This window comes from Microtus oregoni, unplaced genomic scaffold, assembly GCF_018167655.1.
Source record: "Microtus oregoni isolate MIOR12 unplaced genomic scaffold, Mior012 000015F_ref0000493, whole genome shotgun sequence".
NCBI lineage: Eukaryota > Metazoa > Chordata > Mammalia > Rodentia > Cricetidae > Microtus > Microtus oregoni.
In genome coordinates, this window is record NW_024543074.1 from 13187054 (window position 1) to 13205665 (window position 18612).

Below are 18612 nucleotides of genomic sequence, written 5' to 3' on the forward strand. Positions count from 1 at the left end.
AGATTCAGAAGTAATTTGATTTTACAGTCAAAGAAGAAAGCATATTTCAAACCATCAGTTTGTTACAGTGTTTCATATTTTTCACAGAGAGGAATATGAGCTGTTACAGTCATATGAGTGATAAATACACTAGACACTTTCAGTCTGCAGAACCTGCAGGACAATCCCAGCCCCTAATTCAGAGTCAGTGTCCACTTCCCATGAGGGTCTCCTCCCAGCCCACATTAGGATGCCCTAACAGTACAGCTCAGTGCTTCGACCCCACTGTACTTGGTGTTTGGAAAACAAGTGTTACTACAATCTAAGTCAGAAGTCCTCGCTGCCATATTTTTTGTGACAGTATAAAAATTAGTGATAAAAACTTAATCTCATGCCTTTTGAAACAGTGAATTTAAAGAAATCTAAAATTTGCCTTAATGATATAGTAACAGTGATAACCTTTGAATCCAATTTGTGTGTGTGTGTGTGTGTGTGTGTGTGTGTAAAATAATAGCCTTTTTATGAACACAAAACAATACCTCAAATGGAATTACGGCTGTTATTACTGTTTTCCAAGAAAATAAACACAAAATACAAACGAAATCTTTTTTAAAAGCCCAAGTACTTGAGGTAACTAGCAGGCATAAAGGGGGCACATGGTGGGTTACCGACTGCACTCAAGGCAGAACACAGCTCTGAGGCACTTTTAAACATTCCTCCTCCACTTCACACCAGACGACCCTACCCTTCCAACAAAATGACTATTCAGGGCCTTCCTCTCTGACCTTTTTCCCCCACGCATGAGCTAGACAACATCAAGGACTTCTGCCGCCCTCTAGGATCTGTTCCAACCAGGCTTCTGCCACAAAATCTTGTTTTGTGCTATTACAGTTCAGCTGACATTTCTCAAACTGAAAAGAGACACTAATTGACATTGTTCAGCAGCTGGAAATCGGGGAGTAAGCAAAGGTCTGACGACTCTAAGAGACTACAAAGGGGAAAATGGTATTGCATGGGCAACCTCCTGGAAGAGAGGTAAGGACACACACGTCCCGTCTATGAGAAGCCCACACTCATCAACAGAGCACGGCACAACAAACAGAAATGAAGTGTGTGTGTGTGTGCGCATGCGTTCGCGCACACGCTGCAGATGCAGCTTACTGGTAGGACATTTACACTTGCTTGGCATGTGATACTCATAGTCACCAGACGGTACCTGAGAGCTAGGAAGAGTGGCTCATGCCACTATTAGTTTTTATTCCTACAAAGCTTGTTGCCTGCAAAAATGAGGGTGTCTCCCCTTTAACTCTAATGACACTTAACAGTTCCCTGTTGTCAAAAGCTGATCTGCACTTTATAGAATGTCTATCAACACCCTTGAAGCTATCCATTATAGAAGCCACATGCCTCCACCTACCCTACCACAGAACTATCAAAAGAAACTGCCAAGCGACTGTGGGGACAGCCTTTGCTTCTTCCCATTTGGAAACAATGCCTTGCTTTACTAGTGGAGGAAGAGATGATGGAGTACCCACAGTGCCATGAAACAACATCAAAAACCCCTTAGAATAAACGTGGGGAACGTTTGAATCAGGCAGCTCTTTGAGACTGCTATCTAAATGGCATGCTAGGTGACCTATAACAAACATCTTAAAATCATATACATAATGTATGATTAACCCAGTAGCAGACAAAGATTCCTTAAATTTTACTGTGTCTGTGTTATAATTTACTCAGTAAATTACATCCATATAGTCTTTGATTATAACAGATTTCAACCTTAGTTAAAGCAAATTACCTTCCTCAAAACCCCAGTTCTCTAATACAATAAAATCATCAAGTAACACAATTAGTGACATTTGGAAAGCTTTTATTCTGGTTAAATACCATTCACTATATCAACACAAGATCTTGCTGGGAGTGATGCTGCGGGTGCTCCTGTCGTTCCAGCTATTCAAGAGGTTGAAGCAAGGGAAAACTAGAGTCCGGGAGTTCAAGACAAGCAGGACACCACAGAGCGACTTTACCTCAACACACACAGAACACATGCACGTACACACACACCCCTAATCTTCCTAGAATATGACTTTAAAAAACAGCCCTGTGAAAATCTCATGATCGTCACGCTAACTGCAGGTCTCTGCCTACTGCATCTTTAAGATAATCGCAGCACAGCAGTGATCTCTGCGTGGTGATTCGCTGCACACATGCTCTCTCTGTTCTGAGAGTAAGCGATCCTGGGTGGAATTCCACAAAGTCAGAATCTATGCAGATGTTCCTTCCCTTTTGGTTTCCTTTAATTTGCAAATCTTGTAATCTAAGCCTGAAGTTGACTGAACCAACATTTAAACCAGCATTGCAATATCAGCCAAAAACTCAATCTGTTTTCTATTTAAATGTCAAGACTGCATCCTTTTTGGTGGCTGAAAAAGCTGTTGTTTTGAAATGATTACACAGTGGAACTGCAAGCCCTTTAGTAGTTTTATGAACTGCATCTAAAAGGGAAGCTTTGCTTTTAAAAGGCCTTCAGGTCATGGAGCGGAAGGGAACATGGAGCTCAGGATGCTAACTTTTATATTTTTAACCACTCACTGAAGTCACCTGAAACTAGACAACAGCAAAGTTTACTACTAAGTCAAGGCTCCAGTGCTATTCTGAGCCTTACTACCTCAAAGTGAGCCTCTTCTACCAAGGGACGTGCAAGGATACATTACAGCCGGGCATGAGAATGCTATTGGGGGATGGCTATGCTCATTATCTTGCCTGGAGTGATGGTTTCACGGGTATATACAGATGTCAAAATGTATCAAACTGCACACATTATGTATGTGCAGTTAATCATGTTTCAATTATGCCTCAATGAAGATGTATATATAGATGTGTGTGTGTGTGTGTGTGTGTGTGTGTGTATATATATATATATATATATGGCATTATACACCAGCTTCTGTAGGGAATATAAACAAATTACACTTTTTCGGAGGAAGGAAAGACCCCTAAGGGCAGTCTAGCTTAGTCCCTGAGGACTGGCACAAGCAGAAGAGAGGGTAAGCAAGCCACGCTCCCAAAAAAAGTACAAGCTTTTATCCCAACCCAAAAATCAGATAACTACATCAATACACAGACAGAGATTTTTCTGCTAGTGTTCACTGTCTGCTCTTCCTATCTCCCCAATTCAAATCAATTAGTACAAGCTGCACCTAATACGTACCAGACTGTAGTGAAAACCTGAAAACATTGCCCCATTTAATCTTCACAGGAAACCATCATGGTATTCCTGGATCAGTACCACTTTTCTATGGAGGATCCTGAGACCAAGAAACTATCTAATACACTGGTTCTTCATCTACAAATTCATGTCTACATCTTTCCTATAAAGACACCATTGTTTCTATTAGTCCTATAGATCCAGCCTCATAGTTCAAGAGAATAAGGGTTATAAAGGACCAACTTCAGATTAAACCTGTAGATGAAGAAAACTGTAGAAGAGGAAATAAAAACAAGACTCCTGCTGAAGGTCAGCATTTGCTGTGCCATTCCAAAGGCGTCTTTACTCAAATCTGAGTTCAATCCCTAGAACCTACTTCACAAACTAAATAAAGAGGTAAGTAGTGGCTCAAATCAGTAATGCCAGTGGAGTGAGACAGGTAGACATGATTGTCAGGAAGCTGGCTGACCAGCAACCACACAGGACGCAACAGACGGAAAGGACAACAAAGACCATGTCTAAAGGGAGGAAAAGGTGATAGATAACAAATCCCAAGAGGTGCCATCTGATCCGCATACATGCACTGTGGCATTCACCAAATATACACACATACAAACACCAATAATTAATCAGCTTTTTAATTGATAGATTCATTATTTACAGGGACACACCTTTAGTCCCAAGGTTCAGGAGGCAGAGACAGGAGAATATCTAAATTCAAGGCCAGTCTAAGCTACCTTGCAAGTTCCAGGACAAGCAAGCATATGTATGAGACCCTGTCTTTAAAGAAGGAAGAGAAGGAGAAGATACCACACAATAAAAAACTGAACCACAAATGGGTGGTGAAGCGAGGGAGAGAGGAAAAGAAACACTGAAACACAACAGAATGACATAATTACATATAGAGACAAGAATCCTTTCCCTAAAAATGTCTCCAAATGAAGAGACATTAAATAGAAAATCGAATCACTTGCCATGAGAATTTTAACTTAACTGTATTCCAACTCATATTTTCTCAAAGAGAAAAATATATTATCTACACTCCAAAAGTGACTTTTTATGTTAAATATAAATCAAAGAGAAATATAAACTATTCTTAAAGACAGGCATCGTAACAGGAAAATTCTGGGAAGAGGAAAGGCTCAGTCTGCAGTCATCACCCAGACTCAGAGGAAGCAAGATGAGAACGCCTCACTGATAAAAGTTAACAAGCCATGTAGCTAACAAAGACAAGATGTAACAAAGAGTTACGTTAACTCATAAGAAGCCTGAGCTAACAGGCCAACCAGTTTATAGTTAATGTAGGCTGCGGGACTGGCCAAAACAGAAACCTCTCTCAACATGTTAAAGTCTTTCTTTTTTGTTTAAACAGAAAAAGGGGAAATGATGTGGGAGTGATTTCTTATTAATAAAGAAACTGCCTAGACCCATTTGATAGGCCAACCCTTAGGTAGGAGGAGTAAACAGAACGGAATGCTGGGAGAAAGAAGCTGAGTCAGGGAGTCGCCATGATTCTTCCACTCCAGGCAGATGCACGTTAAGATCATTCCTGGTAAGCCAGCTCGTGGGCTACAGCAGATTATTAGAAATGGGCTAGTCCAGATGCGAGAGCTAGCCTAGAAGAGGCTAGATAGAAATGGGCCAAGCGGTGTTTAAAAGAATACAGTTTCTGTGTAATTATTTCGGGTAAAGCTAGCCGGGTGGCGGGACGCAGCCCAGCCCGCCGCTCATATTTCAACACGAATTAGAAAGGAAAGAGTTGGAGAGGTGGCTCAGTGGTGAGGATTAGTGACTGCTCTTCCAGAATAACCAGGTTGAAATCCCAGCACCCATATGGAAACTCCTGCCTGCCTGTAACTCCAGTTCCAGGAGATTCAAAACCCTCACACAGGCATACGTGCTGGGAAAACACCAATGAATAGAAAATAAAAATAAATTATTAAAATTAGAAAGACAAAGCTTCATTGGAACTGAATCTCACACACACAAACACACACACACACACACACACACACACACACACATGCACTCACACTTATGTGCCTATAAACATCTGTAAAGCCAAAGCTTTACAATTCTGAATTCATTACAGTATGTTCCCCATGTTCCCTGGAGTCTACATTCACTTTCAGCTCCCTTGTAAGCTATCAAGCCTCTCTGCTTTTCTGAGCTACTTTGAATATGGTGCTGGGTTACTCTCATGAGCTTATTTTATAATTTATAACTTCTTTTTGAGATATGTTGAGTGACTGCTACTTTTAAATGTTTAATGCATTTCATTTAATTTTTAGAATAAATTTAGATTAACTTACTTTGAAGTCTTTGCAAGATTTAACAACTTGAAACACTCAGGGATGTTACTCTTGCTTTATATTAAGGCCTGGCTTTCAGGAAATTGCCTCGCATGTAACTAACTAAAGAGCCAAAGGAGGGTTTGCTCAAGATTCATGAGTCAAGACTGCACCTTGCCAAAGCATCTACACACTCAGGCTTTTTCTGTTCTCCTATGTTGTTCTTAGCCCTAAACCCTTATACGCATGCCTCTTCTACACATTCATGAAGCCTCCATGAGTGACAGCCTTAAACTGCACAGGCCCAGAAGTCAGGAACTTCCATCAGCAATGTTTCGAGGGTCGGGAAACACCTGACACTTCAAGCTGAGGGGAAGGCGCCTGGAAGAACCTGTTCACTGACCACAGGGATGGGAGAAGCTGCAGGCATGCATCCCTCTCAGTCCCACTGTAGTTCAAAGCTTGGCAGCTGCTCAAGCCTAAACACAGCTCAGACTCTGATGCCTCTGTTGACTTCCCCCCAAGGCTGTTTCCAACCGCTCTGCAGATGGCTGTGCTCCGACACTCCAGTCATTTTAATCCGTTTACTCTGCTTTTCTCTACCTGCAATGCAACTACCCCAGACTCTTACTCAGAAGGCCCAGCCTCGGATGCTCCTTTCTGGAGGCCTCCGTCATTAAACCGCCTTCACCCACCTCTCCCTTTTCTCAGCTCCTCCACACGTCAAAATCCAAGTTCTACACACATGTTCTGCTTTGGATTTGACATAATAACATCCTTACATCTTTGGGAAAGGGGTTGGGTTTTTTAGCTTTTGAATCCTTCTGGACCTGAAATAATGTTCCATACTAAGTAAACTCCCCAAAGCCCAGTTTTTTAATAGCAACAACAAAAAGAAGTTAATACTTCAAGAAATGTAATGATCCTCAACTTAACTGGATCTGGAATCAACTAAAAGGCAAGCTGCTGGGCACACCTGTGAGGAATTTAATTAATCGGGTTATTTGAAGTGAGAAGACCCACCCAAAATGTGGGCGCCCCTTCCAAGGGCAGCACCAAGAAAGGAGGTCAAAGAAAGAGAGGGTAGCTTTGTTGCTGGGGGCCTGCCACCTCTATGCCGCGCCTGGCTATCTACGCCGCGGCGGCTGTAGTTACTGCCTGCGGTTCTGGTTCCTGTCATACTGCCTCCAAGCATGGGGTGTGCCCTATGGTTGGCTTGTGAGCAGGAAGAAGAATAAAGCCTGCATTATGGATCACCCTAAATGGTATGCAGGCATCACCCAAAAGGACAAGGGGCAGCCCTGAAAGGCTTACGTCACGGGGAGGACACTGGGCAGTGCACGTGGTGGTACACTTTGCTTGGTTTCAGTGAATTCAGGGACACGGAAGACCCAGGCATGGAAGCTGGTGAGAACAATGTTTGGGGTAGCAGTGTGCAGACAGATGGCACAATGGGCAAAAAGAGAAAAGGGATTTGTGCCCCATGTAAATTCACATCATAAGATGTTAGCAGAGAAGGAGAGCAACCGTCAAGGAGACAGGATAGCCTTTTCAGTGCGCGGTTAGACTCTTTCCCCAGCCATCTTTGCCACAGCCCAAAGGCCCGTGAACAAAGTGAATCCCAGATGCTGGAGGAAATGCAGAATGGGCAGTGGAGGACGTCAGATGTAAGGACCAGCCGTGTGACCAGTTACGGAAATGAGGACTGTAATTTCCAAGAACGATTTTGTCCTGGTTTGTTAAGAATGTTAAACAGATGTGTTTTATTTCCTCCATCTCTTTATCATGTGATGTAACACTGACTGCGACAGTAGCACTGATAAAGTATTCTAAATTTATTTCTCCATATTGGGCTTTCAATACTAAAAGACTAAGAATTCTTCATGATACCATGTCTATTGTGTGGGAAAACTACACATTTGCAGTTGCACCTGGGACAGATATATCACGTTAGAAAGTTATGACATTTTTACTGCTGTCAGTTGGAAATTAAGCATGACACAAGGAAAGGTGACTGTGTGTAAACTGACGGGGGGGGGGCTGACTTGTAAAGGTTGATGGTAGCTAGTAACTTGACGGGAACTGGAATCAACTAAAGTCAGGCCACTAAGTACACCTGTGAAGAATTTTCTCAGTCAGGTTATTTGACATTAGAAGGCCCACCCTAGGTGTGTGCAGTACCTTCTAGGGGCAGCCCAGCAAAGATGGAGGCAAAGAAAGAAAGCAGCTTTGTTTTGTGATTGCCTTTGCCCTCCCTGGTGAACTCATCTGTCCTGTTTCTGCTATTGCAGCAGCTACCATTAACTGATACAGGATGGGCCATCCACCTGGACCCAAGACCCTTGCTCTCCGGGAATCCTTGAAGCCCTCAGCACCAAACTGAGACTGCTGGTATACATACCTACTGACTTCTCAGCCTTGTCAGTATGAGACAGCCACACTGTCCAGTTTGTATTGTGCAAGCCAGTGTAATGAATGTCCTTTTGATACACATGTATTTATTATCAGTACTGTTCTTACAGCAAACCCTAACACACATTTCATGAAGTCAGACTATATTAATAACTAGTAATAATCAAGACAACATGATTTGGCTAATTATGATGGCTCAAGTCTGTAAGCCGAACACCCAGGAGTTTATGACATGAAGCCTTCATGACCAGCCTAAACTACAAAGTAAAAACACGTCTCAAAAAAGACTAGGGACTAGATAGAGGACTCTATGGTTCTTTAAAAGCACTGGCTCCTCTTCTAGAGGACCCAAATTCAAGTCCCCAGGACCCATATGGAAGCTCACAACCATCTATAACTATAGCTCTGATACTTTCTTCTGGCCTCCTCAGGCACCGGGCACACAAGTGGTCCACAGATATACATGCATGCAAGCAAAACCTACACACAGAATTATTTTATTCTGGTTGGATATAGTTCCATGACCTAAATATATATGTCATTAAAAGACCTTCCTTTTCCAAAGTCCCATACCTAAAGTGTGCACCATGGTTGAAAGCACATGGCGGCAGCTACCAGCTGCCTGCCTAAAACCCATCAATCACCTTCCCTATCAACAAAGGAACACAGGAACAATCACTCCTCAACGAAGAGTTCAAGTGGACATAGTGGCCACCTGCAATCATTATTTAAAGAGATACTTTGAAAGAATGTCAAACTAAAAAGAATATAGGTCACTAGAGCATCGTAGTAACATGACACTGCCCCGGGCTGCCTAGCTAGACTCACGTGACTGTGTACAACACTGCAGCTTACTAAACATGTTCCTAACTGGAATTATGCAGACTGTTAAAATACAGGGAACACAATGGATAACTGGGAAATTATAATTCACCAGGAAGAGTATGATTACACAATTTAATACATGGAAGAAGCAGATAAAAACAGAAAATAGCACCCCTCATTCACAGAAGCTAGTGTGAACATGATAAGCACAATCAATCAGCAAACCTGTTCTTTCAATGTGTCAATCAAGAAGGAAAATGGTACTTTTTCATGGTATTATAAAGAATTAGTGAGGCCGGGCGATGGTGGCGCACGCCTTTAATCCCAGCACTCGGGAGGCAGAGGTAGGCGGATCTCTGTGAGTTTGAGACCAGCCTGGTCTACAGAGCTAGTTCCAGGACAGGTTCCAAAGCCACAGAGAAACCCTGTCTCGAAAAACCAAAAAAAAAAAAAAAAAAAAAAAAAAAAAAAGAATTAGTGAGAAAACCAAGCAATACCTTGAAGTTGCATCAGACACAAGCCACAGCATCAATTTATGGCCACCCGATAGCAACTTCTGCACTAGAGGCATTGGTATTAATACCACACTACAAATGCACGAGCTCAGTCAGTAACACTTTCCCCGATGCTGACAACGGAGACCTTTTATCACTGCCTTCATCTGACTCAGCACCACAATACAGGAAAAAAGAGTGGGTAAAAACGTCACCGCAAGTGCTGCAGGTGTCAAGGCTTCAATTTGAACATCCTTACCCCGAAGATCCAATGCTCTTACAAACACCAAGAAGAGGTCTTTTCTCAGCAAAGTTATCACATTTTTGAGCACCTGTTAGAGAGCATAAGACAAAAAAGTATGTTTTGAGAAACTCATGCATATTGTATATTTGCCATTATTTCAAAATATTTCCAACAGAGGATGGGATAGAGCAGTGGGAAATCCCTAGTCTGCCATACACAGAACAAAGTAGATATCTATACAAGTTTGTGAATGTGTGTTTACATTCATATATACACACAACAGAAATCTGTTCACTACAATGCATTCAGCCCACTTAAATGCACAAATAATGAAAACTGGAGGAAAAATACTTTAAACATTAAAGATACTGACATTTTATTAAAGATTTGTTTGAATGGCACCTGATTCAATCTTACCAACATTCTCTGTGGGATCAAAAACCCATCCTATAGTGCTGACTAGCTCATTATGACTGGCATGTTTGCCAGCCTGGGATGGTGCACAACTTTTGATCTTAGCAGGGGCAGGCGGATATCTAAGTTCAAGGCCAGCCTGATCTAGAACTCCAGCATGGCCATGGCTACACAGAAAAATCCTATCTTGAAACTCCCTCCCCCAAAAAAACTAGCATATGCATGACACCCAAACTATTATGATTTTAAAATTATAAAATATATCATAGTAATTTATGCATGAATGTAAACTTTTTAATGAAACAGTTTCATTAAAGTCACCTAAGAAATGAAACGAATCCTTGCTAGTTGTTGGGATATACAAATGCTGGAAATTAGACCAACCACTAATAACCCTGCCAATGCAGCACATAAAGAATAAAGATTTGACTCAACTCTATACCTACTCATGCTAGCAACAAAAGAAAACAACAAAGTTAACTTGTTTTATTCTGCTTTAGCTCTGCAGCCTAGGCAGGCCCTGAACTCCAGATCCTACAGCCTCAGCGAGTACTACCAGAACACCTAGTTTTTCTTTCATTCATTGTTTTATTTTTATGTATATGGGTCTTCTGCCCATCTATGTCTGTGCACAATCTGCCTCCAAGACCAAAACAGGGTGTCAGCTGCCCTGGAACGGAGCTGCAGATGGTTTATTGTACGCCACCATGTGAATTCCGGGACATCAGTCCTTTGGAAAAGCAGACAGTAATCTTAACCACTGACCCATCTTTCCAGCCCCAATTTTTTTTTAATTTCTCCCTCTCCCTTTGAGAAGGTCTCATGAATCCAAGGTTAGCTTTAACTTATCATGCAGCCAAAACTGGCTTTAAAATTTTTATCCCCTGCTTCTACCTCCCTAGAGTGCTCAAAAATAGTTGCTTTAACACAGTAATGACTATTTACAGAAACAGAGACGAAAATAATAGTTAATAGATCAGAGTATTCCCACTCAAGTCAGTAAGGACTCAAGTGTGCTCAACATCGATGTTCTCATTCAAGGCTATGCCAGAATACTAGGCAACATAATATAAACCAGGTGCATGGTTGAAGAGACACTTCAGTAAGTTAAGTGTGTGCCTTGAATACACAGAGCTATGTGTGATCCTCAGAACCCATATTAAAAATAGCAGTATTTAAGCCGGGCGGTGGTGGCGCACGCCTTTAATCCCAGCACTCGGGAGGCAGAGGCAGGCGGATCTCTGTGAGTTCGAAGCCAGCCTGGTCTACAGAGCTAGTTCCAGGACAGGCTCCAAAAACCACAGAGAAACCCTGTCTCGAAAAAACAAAACAAAAAAACAAACAAACAAAAAAATAGTAGTATTTAGTAGTGTTGCTCTTGTAGAAGACCTTGCTTTGGTTCCCAGCACCCGAGAGCAATTCACAATCTTCTGTAACTCCAAGAATTACTTCTGTAATTCCAAGGGATGTGACTTCCCCCTCTGGCCGCCTCAGGAAACACACATGCATGTGATTCACATACACGAAACTAAAAACAAACTTTTTAAGAAATAAAATTAAAATAATAAATACACTTTGGGTACAAATGACATAGAAAGATGTTTGAGCACACAATTAAGAGAAAGTCCTGCAAACCGAGTTAATAGTACTCGGAGAGCTTGTGCTGCTCCTGGTCTACTTTTTAGAGCACCGAAAGCACAGGAGGAGGTGAAGCAGTCTGACCTTCGTCATACCTGCTCAAGGGGTGAAGAAACTCCCACATGACAGACTTCCTCCACTGCCAGGACCAGAGAATTAAAAAACGAACAAACTAGTTCCATCCATTTATGTGCAAATTTCAAGATGCCATTGTTTTTCACTGAGTAGTACTCCATTACGTAAATGTACCACATTTTCTTTATCCATTCTTCCGGTGAGGGGCATCTAGATTTGTAGGTAGAGACTGCTCGTTCGTTCCCGGCTCCCCGAACCCGAATGATCACACAGAAACTATATTAATTACATCGCTGTTTCGCCTATTAGCTCAGGCTTCTTATTAACTCTCACATCTTAAATTATCTTATTTATAACAATCTGTGTATCAGCATAAGGCTGTGGCTTACTGGTAAGGGTCCAATGTCTGTCTCAGCTACAGAGCATCTCCCTGACTCTGCCTATGCTCTCTATAAATCTCTTCCAGCCTGGCTATACTTTGTCCTGCTATAGGCCGAAGGAGCTTCTTTATTAACATATAAAATGTATCCCACATCTTAGGTTGTTTCCAGGTTCTGGCTATTACAAACAATGCTGCTATGAAGATAGCTGAACAAATGTCCTATATAGTATGATTCAGGACTTTTTGAGTATATGCCCAAGAGTGGTACTGATGAGTCTTGAGGTTTCTGAGAAAATGCCATACTGATTTCCAATGTGGTTGTATAAGTTTGCACTCCCACCAGCAATGGAGGAGTGTTCCCCTTACTCCACATCCTCTCCAGCCTATGCAATCATGGTTGTTTTTCATCTTAGCCAAGCTGACTATTGTAATCATCCTGAGTGAGCAAACCCAGACCCAGAAAGACAAACACAATATGTACTCACTAAGAAGTGGATATTAGATGTAAAACAAAGGATAACCAGCCTACAGTCCATGACCCCAGAAAAGGTAGGTAATAAGGAGAACAGTATGAGAAACATACATGGATCCCCCTGAGAAGGGGAAATAGACAAGATCTCCTGAGAAAATCAGGAGCATGGGAGTGAGGGAGAAGGAAGGCAGAAACAGGTGGAAGGAGGGAAGAAAGGAAGGGGGAGGAGAACATGAGATGGTCGAGATGGGGGAAGGACAGAGAAGGAGAGCAAGGAAAGAGATTGATTGAGGAAGCCATTATGGGGCTAGTGAGAAACTTCTCAATAGGGAAATTCCCAGGAAACCACAAGGATGACCCCAGCTAAGACCCTAAGCAATAGTGGAGAGGATGCCTAAACTGGCCTTCCCCTGTAATCAAATTAATGACCACCTCAATTATCTCAAAAATTTCATCCAGCAATTGATAGAAGCAGATGCAGAGATCCACAGCTCCCGAAGTCCATAGAAGAGAGGAAGGAGTGGTAATGCAAACAAAGGGGTCAAGACCATGAGGGGATACCCACAGAGACAGCTTACCTGAGCTAATGGAAGCTCACTAACTTCCAGACAGTGGGGGAACCAGCATAGTACCAAACTGGGCATTCTGAATAGAGGTGACAGTTGTGGGGCTGGGGCAGACTGTGGGGCTGGGGCAGACTGCTTTAACTGGCTTTTTGGAGGAATACCTTGCTCAGCCTAGATGGGGGGAAGGGGAGACTTGGTATGATATGCTAGACTTGGTTGACTTCTAGATGGAGTGGAGGTGGGGAAGTTGGAGGGAGCAGGAGAAGGGGAGGGAGTGGGAACTGTGAATGGTATACAAAATGAGAAAAGATTGTTTTTGGAAAAAATAAATTAATTTAAATAATGAGCAAACTTAGTGAACACACTGGAGCGGATCCTCCACTCACTCTGGCTTCCTACAAATGCGGCCTCCAGACTACCACTCTAGTCCCTGCTCCCCATCTGCTTTCCTGGAGACTCCCAGGCGTATAAAAACCCCACTGCATAGCACCTGCGTGACTCTGCCATTCCTCCTCTGCTGCCATCCTAAAGCTTAGGATCAGCCACCACTCTTCCACGACACAGTTGCTTGCTATACTTTTGCTTTTAAAGATCTGCTTTTGTGGGCTGGAGAGATGGCTCAGTGGTTAAGAGCATTGCTTGCTCTTCCAAAGGTCCTGAGTTCAATTCCCAGCAACCACATGGTGGCTCACAACCATCTGTAATAAGATTTGGTGCCCTCTTCTGGCCTGCAGGCATACACACAGACAGAACATTGTATACATAATAAATAAATAAATAAATAAATAAATAAATAAAAAGATTCTTAAAAAAAAAAAAAAGATCTGCTTTTGTTTGATTGTTTGTTGTTGGTGGTGGTGATGGTGGTTCTTTTTTTCTTTTGGAGACAAGACCCTGACTGAATAACCTTGCCTGGCCAGGAATTTGCTTTGTAGACCAGTCAGACTAAACTTGAACTCAAAGAGACACGCCTGCCTTTGTCTCCTGAGTTCCACACCTAGTCAAGATTCTTTCGATCAAAAATAAATAAATAATTAAAAAACTAATATCTTATCTAGGATGGTCTGGTAGGAGAAACATAAAAAGTAGTGAAATCAGATGGATCATCAAATGATGAGCAGTATCTCATATATTATTCCAAATACTTTAGATAAATCAGAAATTTTTCAGCTAGGGGTGGGTGAGATGGCTTATCAGATATACATGCTTGCTAGGCAAGCCTGATAACCTAAGCGAGATCTCTAGGACCCAATAAGGAGAAAACAAATTTCCAATAGTTTTTCTCTGGCCCCTATATAACTTAACTCCATGGGACGAGCATATTCTCTCTCTCTCTCTCTCTCTCTCTCTCTCTCTCACACACACACACACACACACACACACATGCACACAGACTCTGTCACACAATCATACAAACAAATAAAATTTTAAAATCGATCTTTATTAAAAATGTATGAATGTTTTTTATTGTTTGTATTGGGCTATGTATGTTTCTCTGCTCCCATCCCTTCCTCCCCTTTACTTCAGGAGATCTTGTCTTTTTCTACTTCCAATGTAGATTAGATCCACGTACATCTCACTTAGGGTCCTCTTTGTTGTCTAGGTTCTTTGGGGATTGTGAATTGTAGGCTGGTTTTTCTTTGCTTTATGTCTAAAAGCCACTTATGAGTGAGGACATATTATATTTGTCTTTCTGGATCTGGGTTACCTCACTCAATATTATGTATTCTAGATCCATTTATTTGCCCACAAATTTCAAGATGTCACTATTTTTTTCCTCTGTGTAATACTCTATTGTGTAAATGTACCACAACTTCTTTATCCATTCTTCAGTCGAGGGGCATTTAGATTGTTTCTAGGTTCTGGCTATGACAAATAATGCTCCTATGAACATAGTTGAGCCCATGTCCTTGTGGTATGGTTGAGCATCCTTTGGGTATACACCCAAAAGTGGTATTTCTGAGTCTTAAGGTAGGTTGTGATGGAGGAGGGTCATCTTTCTATCTGTTGTTTCATTGGTTAAGTAATAAAGAAACTGCTTGGTCTCTGATAGGACAGAAAATTAGGTAGGCAGAGTAGACAGAACAGAATGCTGGGAGAAAGAAGCTGAGTCAGTGAGTCGCCATGATTCTCTCACCCAACACAGCCGCAGGTTAAGATCTTCCCTGGTAAGCCACCTCGTGGGCTACACAGATTATTAGAAATGGGTTAGATCAATATGTAAGAGCTAGCCAATAAGAGGCTGGAACTAATGGGCCAGGCGGTGTTTAAAAGAATACAGTTTCCATGTAATTATTTTGGGGCATAAGCCGTGCAGGCAGCCAGGTGCCAGGGACGCAGCCCACGGCTCCTACTTCAACAAGGTTGTTTCCTAATTTCCTAAGAAATCGCCATATTGATATCCAAAATGGCTGTACCAGTTTGCACTCCCACCAGCAACGGAGGAGTGTTCCCTTTGCCCCACAACCTCTCCAGCATAAGTTGTCATCAGTGTTTTTGATCTTGGCCATTCTTACAGGTGTAAGATGGAATCTCAGAGTTCTTTTGATATGCATTTCTCTGATGACTAAGGATGTTGAGCATTTTCTTAAGTGTCTTTCAGCCATTTTAGATTCACCTGTTGAGAGTTCTCTGTTTAGGTCTGTACCACAATTTTTTACTGGATTATTTGTTCCTTTGATGACCCATTTCTTTAGTTCTTTGTATGTGTTGGAAATCAGTCCTCTGTCTGATGTGGGGTTGGTGAAATCTTTTCCCATTCTGTAGGCTGCCATTTTGTCTTGCTGACAGCGTCCTTTGCTTTTCAGAAGTTTCTCAGTAAAAAATAATAATAATAATAATAATTTCTTGAGACATTCCACTTAAAATCTAAATTGTGTTCATATAAATTGACATTTATCAAACACAAGATCCAAATTTTGATGAAACTTTCACCACATTAATCAAAACTATAAATTTAAAGTCCCTGAATCTACACATAAGATGGCTGAGATTTTTATCCTACACACACTTAAGGATGAGAAACAATTTACATGCCCGATTACTCACTCCAGCACTGTTTAAAAGAGTGAAGGAGGAAAGGGCCAAGTGTGTGATGGAAGATTCAGTCCCCACCACTGCAAACAAAACACACTGAATGTAAACACAGAGGAGGCAGCAAATATAATGAAGAAAGGGGAATACACACAAGAGCGGGAAGACACAGACCCACACAGCATCCCTTCCGCTGTACACCCTCCCCAAGGACACATAGGAATTGTAATCATTCTTGACAGGAGAGGCAAAGAAAATAAGAAGACTGGAGAAGTGGAAAGAAATTTTTCAGTGTTGAAATCGTTTCTGGTTTTCAGTCCATGTGATATATAAATTTACTGTAAAATGTCTGTGTTCACTTTAAACAAGAAGTCAAATTCCAAGAGATGAGCTGGGGCTTATTTTAAATTTGAATGCAAACTGAGAGGATGAAAACACACGTTTAATTTTATTCTCTCTAAAAGTTCTATGAGAGCAATTCTTCAGTTTTAAAATATGTAATAACCCCAATCAAACTTACAAAGAGATAAGTATCGGCCATTTAGCAGTTCAAAGTAAAAGCTAAAGGTTTCAGTGGTAGGAAAGCACCCTGAGATTAAAGGGACTTTATATAAAGGGTTATAAAAGGCACAGTAAGAGATTACACCAGGTTCACTCGGGACTGGATGTGAAAGAACCGGTCTAAAACAAAGGGAGACCGGCTTGTCACTGGCTACTTGAGAAACTCTCAGATGCAAAAACTTTACTTCTAGACAACTTAGCTCTCCCTCCCCATTCCTAGCAGCCTGAAAGGTCGCTCTCTAGAGAGCCTCGGACAGTAAGCAGCTCCAGGTGACGCGAGGATTAAATAACAGCATTAATGCTTAATGCCGCAGCCTTTCCCAGGCCCAGGACTCCTCCCAAACACTAGTGTCAGATCCTTATCACCCAGGGCTCCGCTGGGGAAGGACTGGAAAGTGCTGGGAGAAGCCTCCAGGAAACCAACTGCAGGAGGGAAACGCCTCAAGAAGGTGAAGTTGCAACTGTACAGGGACAGGAAAGGATCTACAGTAGTTTAGAAAAGTGTCTCCATAGGAAGAAACAGCAGGAATTATGACGTCACCGTTACTAACTTCTGGGAAATGTGGAGATTCTGAGACGTGGAATAAAACAAAACCCAATGTGAAATGGATAATGAAGTGAAGGAAGCTCTAGAGGCTGCATGCGGCTCAGAAAGCAGAGTGCTGGCCCAGAGCGCTCAAGGCCCTCAAGTCTATTCCTCACACTTTATAAACCAGGCTTGGTTGCTGATCCCTGCTGTCTTAGAACTTAGGAAGTAGAAGCAGGAGGATAGGGTCAGAAGTTCAAGGTCATCCTCAGCTACTCAACAAAAACAGAGAAACAAAATCAGGGAAGGGAAGAAGTGAATGGGGAGGAGTGAGCAGAAAAAAAACGAATTTTTTCAAATGGTAGATATTATTTTAAAACTTGAAAAGTACCAGCGATAAACTGAAGAAAATTTCCAGGACACTTTACATATCCACAAGAAATCTTCACAGTCAGTGTGGAAGAACCAAGAAGGAAAACAAAAGCCAGGCATGAGGAGTACCCTCTTCATTTCAGCACTAGGGAGGTTGAGGCAGGAGGATGACAGCAAGTTTAAGGTCTGACTCCATCTCCATATTAAAAAAATGAATAAACAAAAAAAGAATATTTGTTCAAGATCAAAACATTACACAGTACTCTAAAAATACATAAATTTGTTTTATGATGTTATATAAAATTTTAAATGAAATAAAAATTACATGTCTATTCAGACATAATTTACAATGGATTATTTCTGCTTCTGCTACAAATCCGATTTAACAATTAATAATCTGACTTTTAAATCCAAGCATGAGTTAAAATTTAACTGATCCAAAGCCTATATTATTTCTGTACAAAATTAATTACAATTGGACTTCATCTGCACAGAGCCGATCCCTCACTCCTTCACAGTCTGCTCCTGGGCTTACAGTCTGCACCTGCTCTGTGCAGAACAATCCGTTAATTCGATGGAAGAAACATCGGGTTTTGGAAGTGCAATTCTGGCAAGACTGACTTGATTATTCCACGCTTCTCGAAATGCAACTGAAGAACTCCACTGGGTCCCATTGGCCTCCTAGAATCTACCAGTGAGCAGACGTCGCCACAACACAGGTACTAAGATTTAGGCTCTTTATGGATATTCAGAGCCAAGTTTGTAAGATGCAAAAGAGAAGCCCTAACTCGAGCACAGGGCCACCCAACAGGTACCCCAAAAAAAGACAATTGTAATGACTGAACCACAAAAAACAAGGATCCCCAAAATACTTATATACATTTGAGGCAGAACCTTCTACAAACTAAGGGGGAAAAAAAAACTACAATTTCATAGTCTGAAAACAATGTCAGTAAATTTTAATTCTCATTTAAGTATCTTTATTCTGAATGGTCTGAATAAATACAATTCTTGAAGTATAAATTCCACACACTAATAAACAGTACAGTATTCATTTGGGTTTTTTATGCATCTAACAGCAGCTTGTACTTTTTCTGAGGCCTAATGGAGTCATCGCCCT

The 18612-nt window shown here is 41.6% G+C and overlaps 1 protein-coding gene across 9 annotated transcripts in view; it reads right to left on the reverse strand.

Moving 5' to 3' along the window:
- Positions 1-18612, reverse strand: part of Bcas3 (BCAS3 microtubule associated cell migration factor) — a 474306-nt gene that overhangs the window by 399603 nt on the left and 56091 nt on the right. For all 9 annotated transcript variants that reach the window (XM_041664855.1, XM_041664856.1, XM_041664853.1 and 6 more), the window contains exon 7: positions 9469-9541. In XM_041664855.1, coding sequence (XP_041520789.1) covers positions 9469-9541 — 73 coding nt within the window. The remainder of the gene's footprint in view (positions 1-9468; positions 9542-18612) is intronic.